We start from the raw sequence: 19,968 nt of genomic DNA, 5'->3' as shown, positions 1-19,968 counted from the left end.
GATACAGTTATTTACCAAATCCTAGCTCAACACACATGTCATTATCTGAACTGCCTTTCTGTCTTACGTAGATGGATCAGTAAACTTTAAAGCACTGTTACTCCCTCTTTGCAACAAGGCTTGGATGCTGTTTTTTGTAATGCCCCAGAGCACTTTTATAAGCGCTGTAAGACTTTGTATGAGCACAATTTGGAAAGTCAGACAGAGCACAGCTTTTCAACTTGCCTTACAAGTAAATCCTGGTTCCTTCCCTGCCACTGCCCTCCAGCATGGTGGCGAAAGAATTAGCATGAGCAGAAACAATTAGATACCCGAAGAAGAGCTTTCAGAAAGGCAGAGAAGAGCAGGAAGATAGCAAATTTAACGCCCTTGCAGGAGAACAGGAGGCTCAGCTGAAAATCTCCTTCCCAGAGGCTCTCAGAAAGGGGTCCAGAGAGGAGGGGAGGCAGCGACGGATAAGTTGCCGTAAGAGTGCGGTGCAAGGAGCTGCGGCGTGGGGAACACAAGCGGTGAGATTTACTGTCCCCAGGTGTAAGCTTGCACTCCAGAGTGACACGAAGCAATTAAAGCACAAGGAGTTTTGGAGGGCTGTAGTCGCCCTGGGGGCAGGGGGTGCTGATTTAGAGAGAAGGCTCCTTCTCCCAGCTCCTCTGTGGGGACGTCTCTGGTGAGCGAGCCCCTGCCAGGCTTGCCCAGGGAAGATGGACACGCAGGTGAGACGAAGAGCACAGACCTTTCCCTGTTTGTGCCAGACATCCACCTCTGGGAGGATCACCAATTTGGGAGAATCAGTGCTTGAAAGAAGCTGCCAAAGAGGCATTTTAATCACGTGCTGTTGGAGCTATTGAAAATAAAAATGTGATGATAGAGCCTGCCGTGTCATGCAAAGGAAGATGGGGAGGGGGGAGGTACGAAGAAAGTGCAGGCCCTGGAAACCCTGGACCCCAAAGATTTAACTGCCAGGAACGCCTTTGGGAAAGAGAAATAAAACCAGACTGATCACCTGAGAAGTGCAGCAGAGCAGGAGTGATGTCTTGGGGCTGTTCCAATTCATGGCTAAAACCTCTCCCAACAGATCCCACCAGCTGGGTGCAGAAGAGACGATCCTGTTCCTGCACTGATGTCCCCCACACGCTGGTTCCCCACCCCAAAGAGTCTAAAGAGAACTGAGTGATGCCACCTCACCAAACCATCCAAATACCCATGCACAGCTCCTGCAAGAAGGTCCATCCCACATTTGGCATTGCCGTGGTCGCCCAGTCCCGCAAAGCTCTGAGCAGCCTGTGCATCTCATGGGAGCCCGGGCACTTCCCAGCACGGTGGGCCTTGCCATACACCAAGCACAAATTTTCACCCATCATCTTTATCAGAAATAAGATGATTTAGGTCTATCTTCTTTTCAATCTACCACCAGAGCTATTTGCTCCGTGGGCTCTGAAAATGCAGAAGTCATTATTGTAAAGACAGTACTTTTCATGGTAAGTATGAGTTCCTACTTTTAGAAAATAAGTACCTATTTAACTAAGAGCTTTATAATAGATCAAGCAGTGCACAGAGTACAAAAAAGTGAGAGCTACAATCCAAAGACACCAGTTTAGTGGTAGGATTGGGCATGAAAATAGTTATTTGCTCGGTATCTTTCATATTAATTTATTCAAGACCCTCATCTCTGGATAAATACGAATTAAAAATTAAAATCCCATGTAAAGTAATGCCTGAAACCAAAGCACCGCAGAGAAATTTGGAGAAGCAAATAAAACTGCCATCGTAAACTACAAAGGCGCTGCAGAAGCAGGGCAGAGGGGAAGGCAACTTGGAATAAAAAAAAAAACCAAACCAGAAAACCAAACCAGCCGCAAGAGGAGAGGAAGAAAGAGGAGGTGGTGGTGGTGGTGGCGGCAGCGAGAGGGGGGGGGCAAGAAAAACCACCACTTAAACATAATAAGTTCATAACTTCGCCACAGTAGGGCACAGAAGGAAATATTTAAACCAGCAAGTTTGAAAATGTAACCCGGACCGGCTGGTGAGCGACACCTTCTGTTTGCACCAGGCAAAGGGGCTCCTGCCGCGGGGCTCCCACACTCCGCGCCCCGGGAACAATCCCCGAGGTTGCATTAGGTTCAGAGCTCAGAGCTGCACAGAGCTGACTGCTGTCGTCAAACTTCAGGCAAGGTGTGAAATACTCTGTAAAACAGCATTTTTCAAGGCCAGTGAGAGCCAAAAAGGGGCCCGTTTCAATAAATGAATGATATTGCGTAAATGTTTTAGGCAATAATAATATTAGGCATCCTCGGCACGTGCAGGAGGTGGTCAGAGAGAGCGGTAGGTCCCCGGCACAGCATCCCCCTCCTGAGCGACTGTGGCGGGTTGACCCTGGTGTGATTTCGTTATTTGGGACACAAAAATGTGTGGCAAAGTGTTTCCCTGAGTCCCAGTCTGCTCCATAACTGTGACAGGGGATCAAAAGAAATTGGCCTGGCCAGGGCAGGCCAGAAACTTCAGCCTCCAAAGGAAGGGAGAGGGTGAAAACAACCTTCCCCTTTTGGGGGCTGCGGGGAGAACTGGCTTCCAGATGGAGAGATTCGGGGTTCCGACCACCACAATTCACTAGCCACAAAAGCTGACTTGCAAGAGCTGCACTGAAGGCAAGTGGCAGGTTTTTAAAAACCACCAGGGAAGTCTTCTGGCCCCAAGGACAACCATCAGCCTCCAAGCAGTCGTTGCTTCTAGCTTTTATCTGGAGACAGTGCTGGGCAAAGTAATACACTCGGGTTTTTAAGTCAAGAGCAGACTGCGTAGCTCAGATGGTTGAGGAAAGGCTAACTCTAATAAATATAAAATACCCAGGGGGTTATCTAAGCAGCCAATAAAGATACAGAATCTTTTTTTTTAATGTACTGAAGTTATGCTCATTCAGTATGTGGCATCAAAAGAAATACAGATTTTCTGACAGATGTTTACTTCCCACTGTTACTAAAACGCATCGCCTTCTGAAAGCAGCATCTCACACAAATCTAATCCTGCCTGATTTATCTCTGACCGAGCCCACAGCCAACAACTCCAGGCCCAAGCTTTGTGCCAAACGAGATTTTGATTCTAAATGATCAGATATGGGGCTCAGATTTTGAAATTACACACGTTTTGTGCATAGCGTGCACTCCCTTTCTCTTTTTTTATCGGAACTGCCCATCCCATCTCCTACGCACCCTCATGTTTAAAATTGCACGGGGATGGTTTCTATTTTAAAAGAGGCATTCATGGGAAGGGAGCAGAGTGAGGCTGCTGAGATTATTTTTACCTGAGCTCTGATCGCAGCGTCCTTCTTAATCCACTTTATCACTGTTTCATACACCAGCTCCTCCGCTTTGGTGTTCAGGCTGTCGTTGGACATGTAGGAAATGAAGTCGTCTTTTGAGATATTAAGGATCTCTTCTTGGTTTGCCACCTCTGGGAAAATCTGCAAGGCATACGCTTTGGCCATGTTGTATAGTTCAGTGCACTGCATGGCTTCAGCCATGGCTAATATTCCTAAGCAGTTGCTAGCAGTCAGCTGTTTTTCTAAAAGGAGCCAAAAAAAAAAAAAAAAAAAAAAAAGGACGTGAGAATTATTAAAAGCAAGATTCCCATTTTTACCGAGATCATGAAAAAAGTAAGCGCCATGGACAAAGCCCAATTAATTCCAGGGGCTTAATTAGGAGCAGCACCCTGGGTTACTTTAGGATTGGGGCTTGAACTACAAAATCATAGTCCGTCTAACAACTGAGCTGGGGACAGGGAGAGAAATGCACTTTCTGAGTTGGCTTTTCGTGTAAGCCTTCGCAAGGCACCGGGGAAACCTCCTGACACAGCAGTATCTGGGGCTTCCCGAGGGACGGGAACCCAGCCAAGAGACTGCTGCTATTTCTACCGCCTCCAACGTTGCTTTAAGAAACAGCAAAGATGTAAACACCAGTGCAGACACTTAAGAATGAATGCAAACAGCACTAAGGACATTTCTGAGGATGCTGCAGCCGCTTTATGATAATTTTTGCCCTGTTCAGCTACTAAGCTACTTCAAATAATAAAAAAAAAAATAAAGAAAAGAAAAAATCCTCCTCCCTCTTTTTTTTTTTTTTTTTCAAAGGAACTTTGTTGCTGCTGAATGTGATGACATCCCTTATGCAAAACACAGATTATACTAACGCCTTCTGTTAAATGTTGTGTAGTGGGTTTCAAAGAAAATCATGCACAGAGGAGACAGCATTATCTCCTAGCCGGCTAACAGAAGTAACGGCACAGTGTGTAGCTCTGCGTTAAAAGTGTGCTACACCATGCGCTTGACTGTACTTTTTCCCTTTTCAGCTATTCTGAAGAAAAACCCACCAATTTCAGACATTTATAAGAGGAACTCTCAGATTCTTCTCAGCTTTTGTTAACCAAGCCACTACTAATAGGCAGAATATATTCTTTGAAGATACAGGACCAAGAAAAAAAAAATAAATAAGAGAGAGACAGACCGCAATAGATCACAAAAGCACCGGTACCAGTGGCAGGCTTCTGTGCTGCCAGGGAAGAAGTGCATCACCTTCGGGCAGTGTCGTATCCTAGTGCACTATTTCAGGGCGCTGGAGAGGAACGTGCGACAGCCCCACATCTCTTCCAACAGAACTCCCATCAGACTGCTTCGGCTGGAAATGCTCGGGGATTTTTCCCTACACCCAGGTCCTGCCTTCATCAGATTTGAAACCTGCATGCTATCTATACATGGCTTTTACTAAAATGAGATTATGACCTACTTTTTTTTTTTTTTTTAAACCTGGCATGAGATTAGGAGGTTTGTGTCTTGTGTTTTTTTTTTTTTTTCTTCTTTTTTTTTGTCCCCTTAACTCTTTTTATTTACTTTTACAGATCCGGCAATCTTAAAACTAGGTTATCTCATTTTGCATCAGTTGATTGTACTGACTCCAAGGAGCTCATTTCCTCAAGCAGACTGGAGCAGCGGCACTGTTTGCTGTCAGTAGATTTTGTCACTCAAAGACTGCCCAGAGACAGGCTGCAAAGCGATAGCTGTGAAGCACAATGCTCCCAAAATTTCTTCTTTTCCAAAAAGAAAAGAACCGAAATGCTCTTCTCGGTTCTGGCTGTTGACACAGTTTCATGTATGCAGACGGCTGGGGGTAAAATAATCATCTACCAGAGCCCCAGACTCTCACCATGGCTTGGCAAACTCTCAAGTCCAAGACAAATTGGACACTGCCCCACCTTATCCTCACAGGGTTTATAATAAAGGTAACAATCAAGTTTGACTCATTAAGCAGCTGTTTACGAGCACATGATGAAAAGCCTTGCAAGAATGTCTTCATGTTCCAGGGACTCAGCCTGGCTCTATCAGCAGAGATTCCCACACCAGCCCCAGCTGAGCCTGTGGTGTGGGGCAGAAAAAGCACTGGTCACGACTGGTTTCTTCTGATCTGGACAGGTTTTTCAGCCTCTAACAATGCTGGGCGACTGAGGCAGCCTGCCACACTGGTGTCCAAGCAGTTCCACCTTGTCCCTCTGAGCTTCACTCCTTCCTCTTCCCAGAAACTGCTCGCTGGCAGACCCAAACGTCGTTATCCCCGTCTGACTCGGCAAGTATCGCGAAGCCGTTTATAGGGGTCCCGAGGAGATGCAGATTCGGGTATGTTCAGGAGGCCGGTGACACGCTTTTTTGCAACTTTGTCACTTTTGCTGTGATGAGCACCACAGCAAGGTGGGCACAGTGACGTCTTTTGAAGATGAAGGCCGGGATGTGAACTAGAGGGATTCACTGCAGGTGAGCAAGACAGAGGCTGGGGCAACAGCTGTAAGAGGTACGGAAAATCTCTACCCGGTGAACAGAAAAAACACTTAATTTTTCACCTCCAACTGAAAGTTTGGGGGCAATATTGATCTCTCTTGACTCCAGCTGTCTACGGTGCAACCGTGCAATCATATTAGTATCCCTGTACGCTCATAAACGAGCAATTCCAAGAAGCAATCTGGTAATATACTGGGCTAATCTGGTAATGTTTTGGCAGGATGAGCAGACCCGTGCCTGTTACTCTTCACTGACTATAAAGGTAGCCCATGCGACTACTTAGACACAGACTTCTGCTATATAAAATAGCGCATCCCAAGTGACTGCAGTCCAGGAGCCCTTCTGGATGCCGACACGACAGAGACCGCTAAGGACCAGTTCTGCTCCACCTGCTCCTGAGTCATTTTCCTTTGGATGCTGACATGTTTACAACAGTGACACACACAATAGTGACATGTTTACAACACTGAAACACAAATTGTTACACAAATGTGTAACAACGTATTTTTATGCAGTTTCACCTTGAGTCCATTCAGAACATGACTGCTGACCACTAAGTATTCCCAACGCTCAAGGACCGTTCATAACAGACTCACGAGTGGACTTCAAGGATATCAGATGTAACTGAGCGGGTTCTCACTAATTTGAGACAGTGCTGGCTAGCAAATTTCTTCCTATGTATGTCATAATATTGCGGATCAGCAGCCAGTATTCTCCACTTGCGCTAGGCGTGATTTTGGAGTGGGATCCTGTGCAGAGTCACCATGAGATAATCAGGCCAGGCAGACTGCGCTTCTGGGAGTGGGACGACTTGAGATAAAGTCAGAGATAGGTGGTATGTAAGAAGAATTACGCAGTGAGATTGTGGTAACAGCATGATGGAAGCTCAGTGGTTGACACAAGCCCCCTCTGTGTGCATTAAGTACAGTATTTTCACTTAGGGATGCTTTCCAGATGATGACTTGGTTATCACTAAAATTAGCGTAAAACGTGCATTTCCTCATCATATTCTGTGTACATTCTGATGGGGATCTTATTCCTCAGGTATTCCTACTAGTGTGAAAATTCTGTGAAGGTAAGCGATAGGTAGAAGACTTCCAGAGGCATTAATTGTCCAAAAGGTTTCATTTTCCCTGCGAGTGTGCCCATTTCTCCCATCTCCAGATACGGTTGATGCTGCAGTTTCCCCAGTGCTGGGCAGCGTGGTTCTCCAGCTGGCTCGATATTCTCTCGATGAACACAAAATTAACCATAGTACTTTCTCTCGAATTCCTAAGGGCCATAAGGGCTTCCTCCCACAGGTGCCTACGCCTGTTCACGCAGGGCTCACCACTGGTCCATTGCTCAGTTTTTCTCTTAGCGCCCCCCTCATCCTCTTTGCAAACTTTGTCTTTGTGCCTTTTGCCCAGGAGACTAAGAAAATTCAGAGCTCCAGTAAGAAAATTCAGAGCTCCTGCTCTTTCCTATTTGGCTCCACGGATCTAACAGGTTCCACCAACTTCTTTAGAGTTAAGGAAGAATACTTTTATTTTTTCAGCAGCGGCCTGAAGTACAAGCTCAGAATTTGTTCACTCCTGTGATGGGGGTCCCTGCGTCACGGCCCCAAACCGTGATACTGACGAATCTCGCGAAATCCAATTTGAGCCATGAGTGTGATGATAGCATAAAACAAATATGAAAAAAAAGAAAAAAAACCTCAAGTCTTCAGCCATAGGGATGGAGGAAATACCTGTGATGTCCTGACTGGTTTGCAAACATTTGCCCAGTTATCATATGGTGCCTGCACGAACTTGTCAGCATCGTTGCATCAGTCGGCACAAAACTGTTGTCATTTCTCATGGTCTAGACAAAAGCAGAGGAGACAGCATGCGGGGGAGGGAGAACGTGGCTATAATTAGCCTGGTGAAGCTGGGTGAGAAAACTCCCGTTGAAATGAAACCATTTTCCTGACTGGTTTGCAGCACGCTTGCACCAGAAAGTGCAAGTAGATTTGGGGTGCCTTTGGCCAATGCTGCTGAGAGGCCCAGGACAGAGACACAAGAGCTGCCTGGACATCCACCAGTTAGAACCCTGCTGGAGCTTCACGGCTGAAAAAGCCATGAGTTTCCTCTGAGATGGCTGCGCTATGCTGAACAGACCTCTTACTTTGGACCTCTTTGGACTTCCCTTCCCTTTTCTCACTATTTAGATGTGGCCACTGATGGGAAAGAATCACTGCTCATACTGGTGAATCCTCCAGAAACCCGGAAAAACCCCTGATTTTTAACATACTTTTGCTTTGTGGGGAGCAGAGGTGGCTGGGATGAAAAGAAAAAACACAGCCACAGAGAAGAAAAAATGCCTTTCTCTAAACTTTTTAGATGGCAAATGCTCTACTATCTCTGTAGAGCAACCCAGTCGCAGCTATAAATAAAAATAAGCAATTACACTCCATGAATTCTCCAAATGAGAATACAAAATTCCAGTGACTCCCCATATATCACTGAACTTATAACCAACCCTACTATTTCATACCATAACACGGTTCACTGAATTCAAATATTAACTATCGGGAATGAGAAATCTCACATTGATTTAGTGAAATAAATATATTTTGGTTTTGTGGCTGAATCTTCGGAGATAGCGCAACTTAAACATATCTGTTCCTGGAAAGGCCGTAAGATCTAATAATTTTAAAAGGGGATGAAGGGAAGCTGGGGGAAAGCAATGCCAGAGCCAGAGCCCTCACTCAAGTTGCACAGCCAACACGGTGGGATTGCAAAGCAGAGATTTCCTTTCCCCATTACCCACTTACTTGAGAACAGACTTTTAAACAAGGGACGTACAAAAAGCTGGAGAGAAGAGAAGAATAAAATAGCACAGATTCTTTACTGATGCCTTTATTGTACCAGCCTAGTCACACCACTCACCTTGCCAGCAGGTCAGCTTAGCAGCGAAAATTAACACAGCAGTAAACTGGACTCGCCTGAGTTTGGTTGTTTTTTTTTTTTTTAATGAGTGCAACATTTTCTAAACTCTCATCTTCCACACTCTGCAATTCTAGGGCTCAATTTTAAATGAGAACTGCACAAGAAGAACCTATAATTCACTGGGGTTGAAGATATATTTGGGGTCTAGAGAGACCCCAAATGTCCAGAGAGAACGACATCTTCCATACCAAGCTGAGGGAGCCTGAACACAAATCAGATGTCCAAAAAAGACATTTGGAACTTGGACATGGGAAGTAAATCATGTAAGATCAAGCTCACACTTTTTGTATTAATAAGTTTGTGTTAGTAATTTGTAAATTATTACTGTCTCATTAAGTGATACTATAGCCATGTTAGTGAAGGAGTGGCATGTGATAGAGACAGGAATTTGAACCAACATGTATTTCATTTGAGCTCCAGTTCTGGCTCTTCTTCTGCCATGACAGAAATGGGACTGAATGGTTCCAGTTCAGACCAGTAAAGCTTAGTTAACTGAGCTGGTCACCTTGGACTGTTTTGAAATAGTCTATATTGGAAAATATATAGAAAATGCAAGGAGCAGGCTGACATGGTGCTCTGGACAAGAAGAATGGGCTTCTTCTTATTCATGGCCATGAGAGGATGGACTGAGGCACCGGTGATGATGTTGATCTGAACACTCTTGCTGGGGCAAACACTCCCCGTGCATGCAGGGCACACCAGTTACCAAGGGAGGGCCCAGCAACCTTTCATTCCCATCCACCATTTGTGATGACACATATCCATCAGGCCATAACTCCGTATGAAAGAACAAACACCGTGAACATTCATCTTGGAGTAGTTCAACCAGATCTTGTTTACAAGAACACTGGACACGTGAAAGATTTTCTCACGGATGCAAGAAAATTGCGGATCCTCACTCCTCTGTGAGAGTCCACCTCCAACTCTTTCAGTGCTTGACCAAGCTGCCCTGATGTAGCACCCAACATCTGCTGTCACAGTTATAAGCAATCTCTGCGTTACAGCCTGGTAGCTGTGCAGTGATCAACCTCTGGGAAACAAAATGTCATCACGATACCACGTATGAACCAAGATTTAGGAAAAAAGTCTATCCAAGATGTGAACACAGTTTCCACTCAAACAACAGGCTACGTGTCTCTAGAACGTTTTCCCCTGGCTACCATGCCAGCATTTTAAATTCAAATCACAACCCAACTAAGTATCATTTTTTCATTTCATTACATTTAATCTTGGGTTTCATAATTATCTTTTAAGAGTTATTAGAAGGAAAGCTTACAAACCTTAAAACGAGATCTTAAAACATCACTAGATGGAGTGGTTCTTACCTAGAAACGAAACGCAGACTTTACAGAAAGTATGAAACTGGAACTTGCTGGCAGCTTCCAGTAGGGTTTTTGCATTGGCTGAATCTATGATCAAAGAACCTGTATAAACAAACTCCAGGAGTAATTCCAGGACATCCGCAGTGAGGTTGGACATGGCCAATTCCAGCTTCTCCCCGCTTCTGCTACTGTCTCGTGGTGACCTGGTAACAGCAGACAATTAAATTACGGACATTACACCATCCCCATTTTGTTGGCATTTATTGATTAGTGAGGGCTAGAAAATCGCTTTGCACCTCATTATATTTCTCCATTATTTTTGTTTACGGAACTGAAGAATATGAATTTTAAAATAACTGAACTTAAAAACTTTAACTGGATCTGAAAGAGAAGAGTCTTAAAGCACGTCTTACAAAACATCTGTTTATTGCTACTCTGCATTTTCATGCAAAAACAGTTGCAAAAGAAAAGGAAAGGAAAGGAAAGAAAGAAAAATGAATGAGCCAACATTAATGAAAATGAGGAACAGGATTAGCTTTGAAAGGGAAACAATACATTTTAACATCTTGGTTAACATCTCATCTTCTGTGCATAATGTAACTGTTAAGGAAAAAACACTCTCCAATTTCAAGAGAAAAGGTCATCTGCTTTTTCAGGAATACAGCACTGGAATAATTTTAAATGTCATGTGCATTTAAGGATATATTTAAAGACCTTTTCATAAAAAATAACAATAATAATTATTAATTTCTGTTTCGTTTGAACTTCTCAGTATGTTATATTAAAGTATAGATATGATAGATATGATATGCATATAGAGACGGTCATACCAAAAAAATATATATGTGCTTATTCTAAAAATCTATTGTTCCCTTTTAGGCACTAAAAAAAGGAAGCCCTTCATGGCAATTGCTTTGAAAACTGAATACAAGACAAGATAGACAGACAAAATGGTTAGAGCAAAGAAGGGAGAGGGGGGAAAACAACAACCAGCTCTGCCACAGGAAGCCAGCAGCCATCCTCTAGGAGTTTCATGACTGTGGCCTATGGTTTTTCCTGCATGAAGTGCTGAACAATTTGGGGATCAAAATATCTCCTGCATTTGAAGTGTGGATTAGTGCTCGTGAAATTATTGGACAAAAAGAAAATTATACTGAATCAAAGTAAGGGCCCAGTTCTTAATGCATGGTTGGCTGATGTGTCTGCAACACTAAAGACAGGTTACACCTGAAAGACAAAAGTGATGATAAATTTGGTAACATCAAGGAGGGGAGGGGAAATCTGTTGGAGTAAGAAAATAAACTCTTTCAATGGTTAGGACCATCCAGCACCTTCTCAAAGAAACATGAACTTCTAGTCACTGGACAGTCAACGTCTGCTTGCTCCAATTCTGCTGGAGTACTTGCAAAAGCCATTGCACGATTGACACAAAACCGGCACACGATGCTGCGTGACTTATACGGACTGGCCAAAGCATCACTAGTCACAGGCAATGGCAGCTTTAAGCATGAGCAAGAGCACTACCAACCTCTTGGATTCACAAAGCTGCCTAGAAAGGTGGTGGTCGGACCTCTACTGCCATAACGGAGGAAAAGTAAACAACATACGACGTTCAGCTTTCTTCCCTCATGACACCCCACCTCACCCACCCCCGTAACCCCTAAAGTCATTTGGGAAAATGCTTAAAATTTGCAGTGGATGCTTTGTCACTGGTCTTCCATTGACTAGCCCTGTTTAAGTCAAGGGCGCAGCTTTAATTTACGCGAACCTTTGCAGTATCAAAGCTTTAAAGGGGTTTCATTTTTCGACTAGAAGCATTTCGATGGTGTCCATTACCACGACGGAGGAGCAGCTAGCAGCCCTTAATTTCATATGCTTCTCTAAGGTAGTGAGCCATTCACAAAAGGAAGGCACAAGGATACAAATACCCTTGTCTACAATCACAGAGAAAGTCAGGGGCAAAGCAAAGGAACTAAACCCCGTTTTTTGGTTCTAAATGTCGGACTAGCCCTTTGCATGGGAACACAGGTGGGTTAGATCCTCTTCCACAAGCAGAAGGTTTAGAATACATATTGATGACGATACCTGGGGTACCCCTACATGCACAAATGTGTACGCTACCCCGAATCCTTATGCTTTATCACTCCGCAATATCCTTTCTGAACTCTTGCACACGGATTCAATTTTGCGCTCAGGGCAGAAAACCTCAGGTGTCGAAACAGAGGAGTTGCCACTTTCTAGGTCTTCTAGAGGATGTCGCAAAATGTAATTCTTTTTTCCTTCTCACACTCACATACCAATAACGTTCCCCACATCTGATTTATCTCCGGTGGTGCACACATCCGGTGCTGCACCCTGGGCTATCAAAATGCCTCCTGTTACTGATGTAATTCTGTCTAAATTGTTTCCAGAAGCGGCTTGTACCTGACAGCGAGTTCACATCCACGTGGGCTGCTTAATAACGACATTGTCTAAAATTTAAGTGAGATTTGGAGGTACCCAGCAAGCCACAGAATCAGGCTCTTTGCACTGTGGGAAGCCTCGCCGTAAGCAATTATTTATTTAATGGCACTAATTGCACTGTGCTGGCGACGGCTGCGGGAATGACTGCGTGTCACCCATCGGGAATCGCAGTGCAGAGACCAGGAGGCACAAAGGAAAGGATGATGTGACACCAATGTCAGCATAGACACATACCCATGTTAGCAACAACTGCAAGCTGCTATTTTTCAGAATAATTAAGTAATAATCTCTTTTACTTTGTAATACACCAAGCAATAAACTGCTGCTGCAATTGATTAAACGCCAAAGAAAAGCTAAGGTGTTTGATCAATCACCAGAGCCGCTTACGGCAAATATAATACAAAGCTACAGAGATTATTGATATTACACAATGAGCCAGAAATGGGAAAGAAAATCATCCCTGTTCCTTCCTCTGTGATGCCTTGAATGTGTTGTGCTGCTTTGCTTGAGCTTTCTACGCAGGGAGCACTTCAGCTCCACGTTTAGCTGGACTAAATACCGAGCGCAGGCTTGGTTCAGCCTGGAAAGGGACATCACGGCTACCCTGATTTCCACGCTGGGGATCCCGCTTGCTAAGGGCTGGAAAATGGATGGGGAATTGGTTGAAGTGGGTCTTAATGGGTCAAAAATGAGCCTTTGAAGGACTGGAAGAAAACCGTAGGGAAACAGAGGGATGTGACTGAAGAAAGAAAGGCAGGGATTCCATACATTTCTTCTCCAGAATTATTTCAGTGAATCAGGTTGTGGCATCCCCCTCCAAACCTGACTAAAGCTTTCTGCATTCCTTGTTTTCACGTGTATTAGAGTATCAGTATGCTCCGTGTGGTTATGCTTCATATATTTGGGACGGAGCCTTCTCTCAGCTACTCGAGAGCAACTGCAATGAAGTGGCTAAAGCTGTATTACAAGACTAGAATTTAGTCCTTAAATGCATACGCAGTGGACTGGGGAAAATCTGTAGGAATGTAAACAGCTGTGCCCCAAATAGCTCATCCTGTATCACATCAGGGGGAGTTTTGTCAGTGGCATTGGTAGATGCAAACATTTATAAAGTCTGCTCTCAGAAAAGCACTGACTTCTTGCTGTCTGAGCTGTGAAAAGACGCGGCTCTACCCGGTATATTCCCTCCTGTTCCCCGACGCCCGGCACAGACACGGGGCATGTTTTGGGGATGAAGAGCCTGCCCGCTTCGTGTTTCAGTCTCACTTGAAGCCAGGCGATGTACGCCTATCGTCCGCGGCCATCATTACAGGTGGCACATTCTGCTATTTGCCCTGCGAACTCTGAAGTTTAAACAGAATGATGTCATTTTATTGGCCCTGTAATCATTGCTCATATTATAAAGGTCACACATTTCACATTGTGGCAGGAAATCAATAGCTCTCCCAACAGCCTCTGGGGGAAAAAAGTTTTGCTTCTGAAGAATAATATATAATAAACAATTTTAGTCCTTACTCTATCATGGCTGTAATCTTGGAGAATAGCTGCAGTAAAAATCTGGCAAAGGCTGATATATAAACTCATTAAAATTAGGAAGTGATTTAGAATAGGACTTTTAAAAGATTTATCTTGAGCTAAACAGCAAAGAGGTTTGTTTAGGTCTACATTTAAACAAGCTCCAAGAGCTCTTTAACAGCTTAATTTTACGGTAGCTGCTGGGGAATTCTTTCAGATTTACAAATCCTGTATTTCTCCTGGAAGGTGACAGACCTGAGCAACGCGCGAGCAGAACTGAACCTGCAGATAAGCAGCAAGCACAGGTACACTCTGAATGGGTAAGGGGGAGCTACTGAAAAATATTTTGTGTTTTCTGGAATAATTAGGTCTAACAAAATAAAGCCAAGGCCTTTGAACATATTCTGGCTACTTATCCTTCAACTTAATTACTTAAACTAGAGAAGACAAAGGCACGGGGAATCTTCTAAAGCAAAAGACGGCTCGACTACACTCTCAAATAAGAAATCAAAATTGGTGTCCCTTTCTGTTAAGTAATGTATAGAAAAGAACCAAAGCATTTAAATACTGCTAGCAGGAAAAACAAGCCTAAAACCTCATTTGCAAGATTAGGAGTGGATCTGACAAAAGAAAAAGTAGAGAATGTTACATTTTTAGTATTCATTTGTCCTTGAAAATAATTTCCATATGTGTAATACACACAGACAAGAATCAGCGCTAGTGTTTTCATGCTTAATAGCGATGCAACTGAGTTTTCTGCATCTTGAGTTATAAATATATGTATATCTATGCATTTTCCCTGCATTATTCGTATCAACACGTTCACGTCGCAGACCTTCTGTGTGATCAGTTCAAAACATTTAATAGTGAGATGCCTTGATTCGCAAAGCCGCATTTAGAGCCTGGCTAAAGTAGCTGTAGAAGTGAAACACTGCGAGCACATCAATTTGTCAATTTACGGACAACGCTACCGCCTCCCATTCAGGCTTCCCTCATGGTTTGGATACGCTGCCTTTAACCGACTTGCAGCATTATTTTGACTGACTAATGGGTTTGGCTACAGGCTCGCTCAATTTTACATCAAATATGATAAGCTACCTATACCGGGTACAGATGCCAGCCAACTCTCTGTTTACAAGCTATAGTCAGAAAGTCAAAACAAATTCTGAATGTTCAAAATGGAGCCATCTGCATGGAATAAACATGAAAAATGTGAAACATTTTATGTAAATGTACATTACTGCCGAGGAACAGTTGGTTCGGCTTCCTCCCAGGCTGCCTGGTTGGGAACAGGAGGACTGACAGAGTTTGTCACACCTATTTACATTCAAAGCCATATGACTCACTGCCGTAGACTCAAAGGTATGACGTATATTTAAGCTTTGCGCTCCAAAAGGGGCACTGAAATAAATGATGAACTTTTAAAACAAAGACACGTTCAGAATTCTCACTTCTGTGCTTTCCCCGTGCACGTGGGACTCGGTGTGTGTCTTTTTCTTTCTGCCTCTCCGAGGTCCGTCACTTCTGCTTGTGAACCTGCTTCTCCCAACAGAAGGCAGTGGCAAAGAGCTACCTCCATAACATAGCCTCGGCGTTGTTCGTATTACACTCAGAATTTATTTTCAGGAAATAGGAAACAGACTGATTCTGGTAGTGTAATAAAAAAATATTTGGTATCTTTGACTATCTATTGCTTAGGAATGGGAATATCCTCCACTAAAAGCACATATTTGAGCTGATGGGAAGCTACGGGACTGCCGGCACGCAGGCAGGAGCTCCAGCTCCACCCCGGACTGAGGCATCTGAAACCCAGATTTTGGGGCTGGTCCCTCCCCGCACAGACCAAAGCAACGGCCTGTCCCACCGGCCAGCTGCCTGCTGGCCTCTTCACCCCGCGCCTTCCCGGCATCTGCCCCAACAGCTCGAAAAGCTGATCTTGCTGCCTTGCTTTCACGATTAGGAACATAAATGTTTACCCTACATTAATTGTGTTCCCATTCCACTAGAGGAAAATATTTGCTACCGAGATAGGGCAAAAAAAAAAAATCAAATTAAATTGCTTTGTTTTCTGGACTGTGTTTTGGTCTCCAGAAAACAGGAAATCCACGGGTTTTATGTAAGATGAAGCACTTAAATGAAGGGAAGCTACTTTTTCCTGTCTCTGTCAAATTATTTTGATTACCGAAGAAAGGGCCGCAGACAGGGATAGGCAGTGTCTCATGAGTCTTAAGAGTCTGTTAGCTATGTGCTCATTAAAAACTCCTGCTCAAGTCTACACAAGTTAGACTGAACATCTTGTTTACTGCGGAACATAATCCTTAAAGCATTGAAACTCCAGGCAAAGAAGAGAGTACAACGTTGCTGCATCTTAACTGTCCACTATTCGACTTTTCATCATCTTCAAAGTTATTAATGGTTCAAAACCCACACGTCTATTTATCTTGGGAGAAGCAACAAACTTTGTTATATTATGGCCAACCTTCAGCTACGAACAGAACAGTCACGGCACTTTACATGGAAAGTCGTATTTCATACCAAAGAGCTTGATTTATCATAATTACACGCTCATGAGATATAAAAGCGTAGATGCCCAAACATACCAACATACATTTCCACGACACACGCGGCAAGATGCATGTGCGCACTGTGGTAACAGGTTATTTACTGAGTTATTCAAGTTTATGCAGCTGCAAGGTAATCAATCATGTAAATGATGACAGGAAGGGACATTTATAGAGCAACATCATTGCAATATGTATGTCATAAGGCACTGAATGTTCTATTAAATAGGATTTTTTAAAAAATAAATTACACCCTAGCATTGCTTCTCCTTTGGAATTATTTTATCAGCTCAAAATGTATTAACTTGCAAATCTCTGCCTTCGTTATACTATCTTGTAGATAAATATTATCTTTGAGCCTCAGCCACTATCCATCTGTCTTGTGAGAGAAGAAAACATATACCGTAATGCTGCTATTGTATGATTACGATAAAGAACTAGTAAAATCACAAGATTAAATAAATTACATTGTTTAAACACAGGCTTGCAAATTTGTCATGAAAATTTACCTGACCAACAAATCCATTTGCTCACTTTTTACCAGGTTGTCGATACAAATAATGTTCCTTGTTCCAGGCAAACAAAATTTGGCAAGACTAGTGTAACTTATTAGGGTCAAACGCTGCCAGTTTGCACCTGCTCTATCCGAAGAAAATCAGGAAAATTAATGGCTGTGAGCTCAGGCATGCACTAGCAGCTCCTGCTAATTCACCATCACAGAAATGATCATTACAAACCAAGGCGGGCAACGGGATTAACAGCAAATGCTTTTGTTCACGGAGAACACGGCCAGAATAAAACAAACAAAAGAGCCACGTCTCCTATATACCCTTAATGCTATTCACCGACAGAACACAACCGAACTGCTCGGTCAAGACCGTTTCTAAAGGCGCGGGACCAGAGGCAGCCTGTAACGCTATAGTGTCGGAGATCACAGTCGGAGGCACAAATCTGCCTCCCCGCTGAGATTTAAGAAAGAAGACGAGGAGTTTGAAGATGCTGGCTTAAACGACCAGCAAGTGAATGGAGAAGCGAATAGCGAGTGCCCTTGGAAGAACAGCATTTCACGACCTAGAGGATAAACTGAATCTCACAAGGTGGAGAAGCGAAAAAAACCCAACAATTTGGGCCAATTTATTAACATCGCGGGATCTAACTTGCTTGCAAGTATTTCTGGCAGCCTAATTCAGCAAATATGTGTCAAAATAGCCCGGGGTGAGAGCTACTATTTGTTAAAGGTAAATAAAAGATGCAAGCAGGTTTTGGTGGATTATATGGGAAGGAAGATTAAAAATGAAATGACACAATAAGAAAATTATTCTCATCAAACTTAAAGCTCACCCCCTTAACCAACTCCTATCTGATTTGTTTTAATGATATTTATTACACCATCAAAAACCAGCTTAGCAGAGAGCTGGCATTATGCAGCTAATAAATCTGTTTCTTAGGAATGTGGTGAAATTTATACAAGTAATTATCTAAGTAAGTCTATCCACGGCTTTCTCATCATTGCAATGACTACAGGGAAAACAATAATAAAATAATGATAACCACAATCATTATTTATTACTACTACTATGATTATGGTAGTGCCCAAAGATCCCAATCAGCATTTCAGTAATTAGAATTAATTCTGTCAGGCACTGGTTCTTTCTCACCCAGCTACAGGGCGTTGCTCGCGCTTCCCTACAGCACGCGTGGAGCCAGCCTGCGCTTTGGCCGTCGATGAACGGTAACACGGCGCATCTCCTCTGGCCGCAGTCTGTGCGGGAAAGGGCAGGTAGCTCTTCTCACCCCATCAACCCCTGCCTGCACCACCCCGCCGACCTGCTTGGAGTATTCCAGTCGCCGAAGCTTAGCGCTACGCAGGGGGGAAAAAGGGGGGGGTCGTTACCTGATATGATCATAACCTCGTCACATTAATTCAAATTCATTATCCCAACCCAGAAGTGGCTAATCCTTGATGATTTAAATGAAAGGAAGTGAACTGCTGATCCCTGGAGCTACCTGGAAGCACGCTGGAGTCGGAGATTTTAATACCCTCGTTTTAGGGCAAGACTGGCTTTTGGAAGCGGCCCAAAAATGACGGCTTTCAAGAACACGGCTCCCGTTTCTATGCTGTGGAAGTTTTTTTCCTTGTCTTTGATCCATTTAGCTTGAACTGCACCTTGTTAGATAACTGTTCCCTTTCACCCCTAAATTTCAACCCAGTCAAGCCTAGAGAGGGCTGTGAGATGTAAGTCCGTATAGGGAGGTCATCGGCACCGGCATCTTATGACTGGTTGTATGACAGCTGCAGGGCTCGCAGATAGGTCTGGCCAGAGCAAGAGAGGTGATTAGTCTGTCATTCCCTGGATAAGATTCGCAGGATTTGTAGTTGTGTCTAGAAATTATGTGAGCGAGAAGGCAAAACTACAGTAAATAGAGATGCTGTCAATGAGGGAGAGGAGCGAGAGGTTAAGTGATTCTGCTCGGTGCCTCTGCGAGCCGCAGCCGTTACGAGACAGAAGCTTAATTCTGCGCCGCACCTCCAGGCTTGACAAGGAGCCCCTCTCTCCTCCTCGCCACTGTTTCTCCTCAGAGCAGGGCACATCGATCTGTCCCTTGTTTCAGAGCCAGCATCCAGCCCCAGCCACTCACCCTCCTAATCCACGGCCACGCTCGCCAGGCTGGAAATCGCCGGGCTGCGACGCCTGCTACGGGTTTTGGGGCAGTTCTTTAGCCTGGCAGCCCGGCATCCCCACTGAATATTTGTAAGCTGCAGTTCATTTATGTAGAAGACCATACATTTTTGCTTGATGAAAACATGTTTTCCAAGGCCTGGCAGCTGCAGAATTTGAAGCCCAGCAGGCGGCTCCGACAGGCGGGCGGGAACGCGGGGCTCGGCCAGGCAGAGCTCCGGGAAAGGGGACACCCAAAGCAGAATCCCATGCCAGGATTTTGCGCCCAACACACAGCAGTCACCAGTCCCTCGTTTAAGAGAAAAATGTCGCCCATAACATAATTTGCACCTGCACCCTGGCAGTAAAGGGTGAAGAGTATTTTACACTCCCATGCAAGCTCCCATTCTCACAGACTCCTTTAAACGGTTTCACAGAAACCACTGGCGCTCTCTGTCTAGGCACAATATAGCTCTCCTGGCACCCGAAACAAACATCGTATTTTTAACTCCCCATTTCTCTGTTTTCAAAGAAACGTTATAATTTGTTTCCACATTCATTCTGTTCTACAATGGAGCTGAAGCATGCAGATGTAGAAATGCAGCCTGCTCCTCTCCCGGAGTTAAAAGCAAGGTTCTTAATAAGCAGGAAAAGACGAAG

General features: G+C 44.0%; 1 protein-coding gene across 3 annotated transcripts in view; it reads right to left on the bottom strand.

Moving 5' to 3' along the window:
• KLHL29 (kelch like family member 29) overlaps positions 1–19,968 on the bottom strand; it is a 402,404-nt gene that overhangs the window by 47,298 nt on the left and 335,138 nt on the right. For all 3 annotated transcript variants that reach the window (XM_063330556.1, XM_063330557.1, XM_063330558.1), the window contains 2 exons: positions 10,113–10,312; positions 3,299–3,558 (listed from right to left, as the gene is read on the bottom strand). In XM_063330556.1, the coding sequence (XP_063186626.1) occupies positions 3,299–3,558; positions 10,113–10,312 (460 nt within the window). The remainder of the gene's footprint in view (positions 1–3,298; positions 3,559–10,112; positions 10,313–19,968) is intronic.

The sequence above is a fragment of the Chroicocephalus ridibundus genome, chromosome 3 (genome assembly GCF_963924245.1).
Source record: "Chroicocephalus ridibundus chromosome 3, bChrRid1.1, whole genome shotgun sequence".
Lineage (NCBI taxonomy): Eukaryota > Metazoa > Chordata > Aves > Charadriiformes > Laridae > Chroicocephalus > Chroicocephalus ridibundus.
Note: the sequence above shows the minus strand (reverse complement) of the source record. Positions and strands in the feature narration are given on the sequence as shown.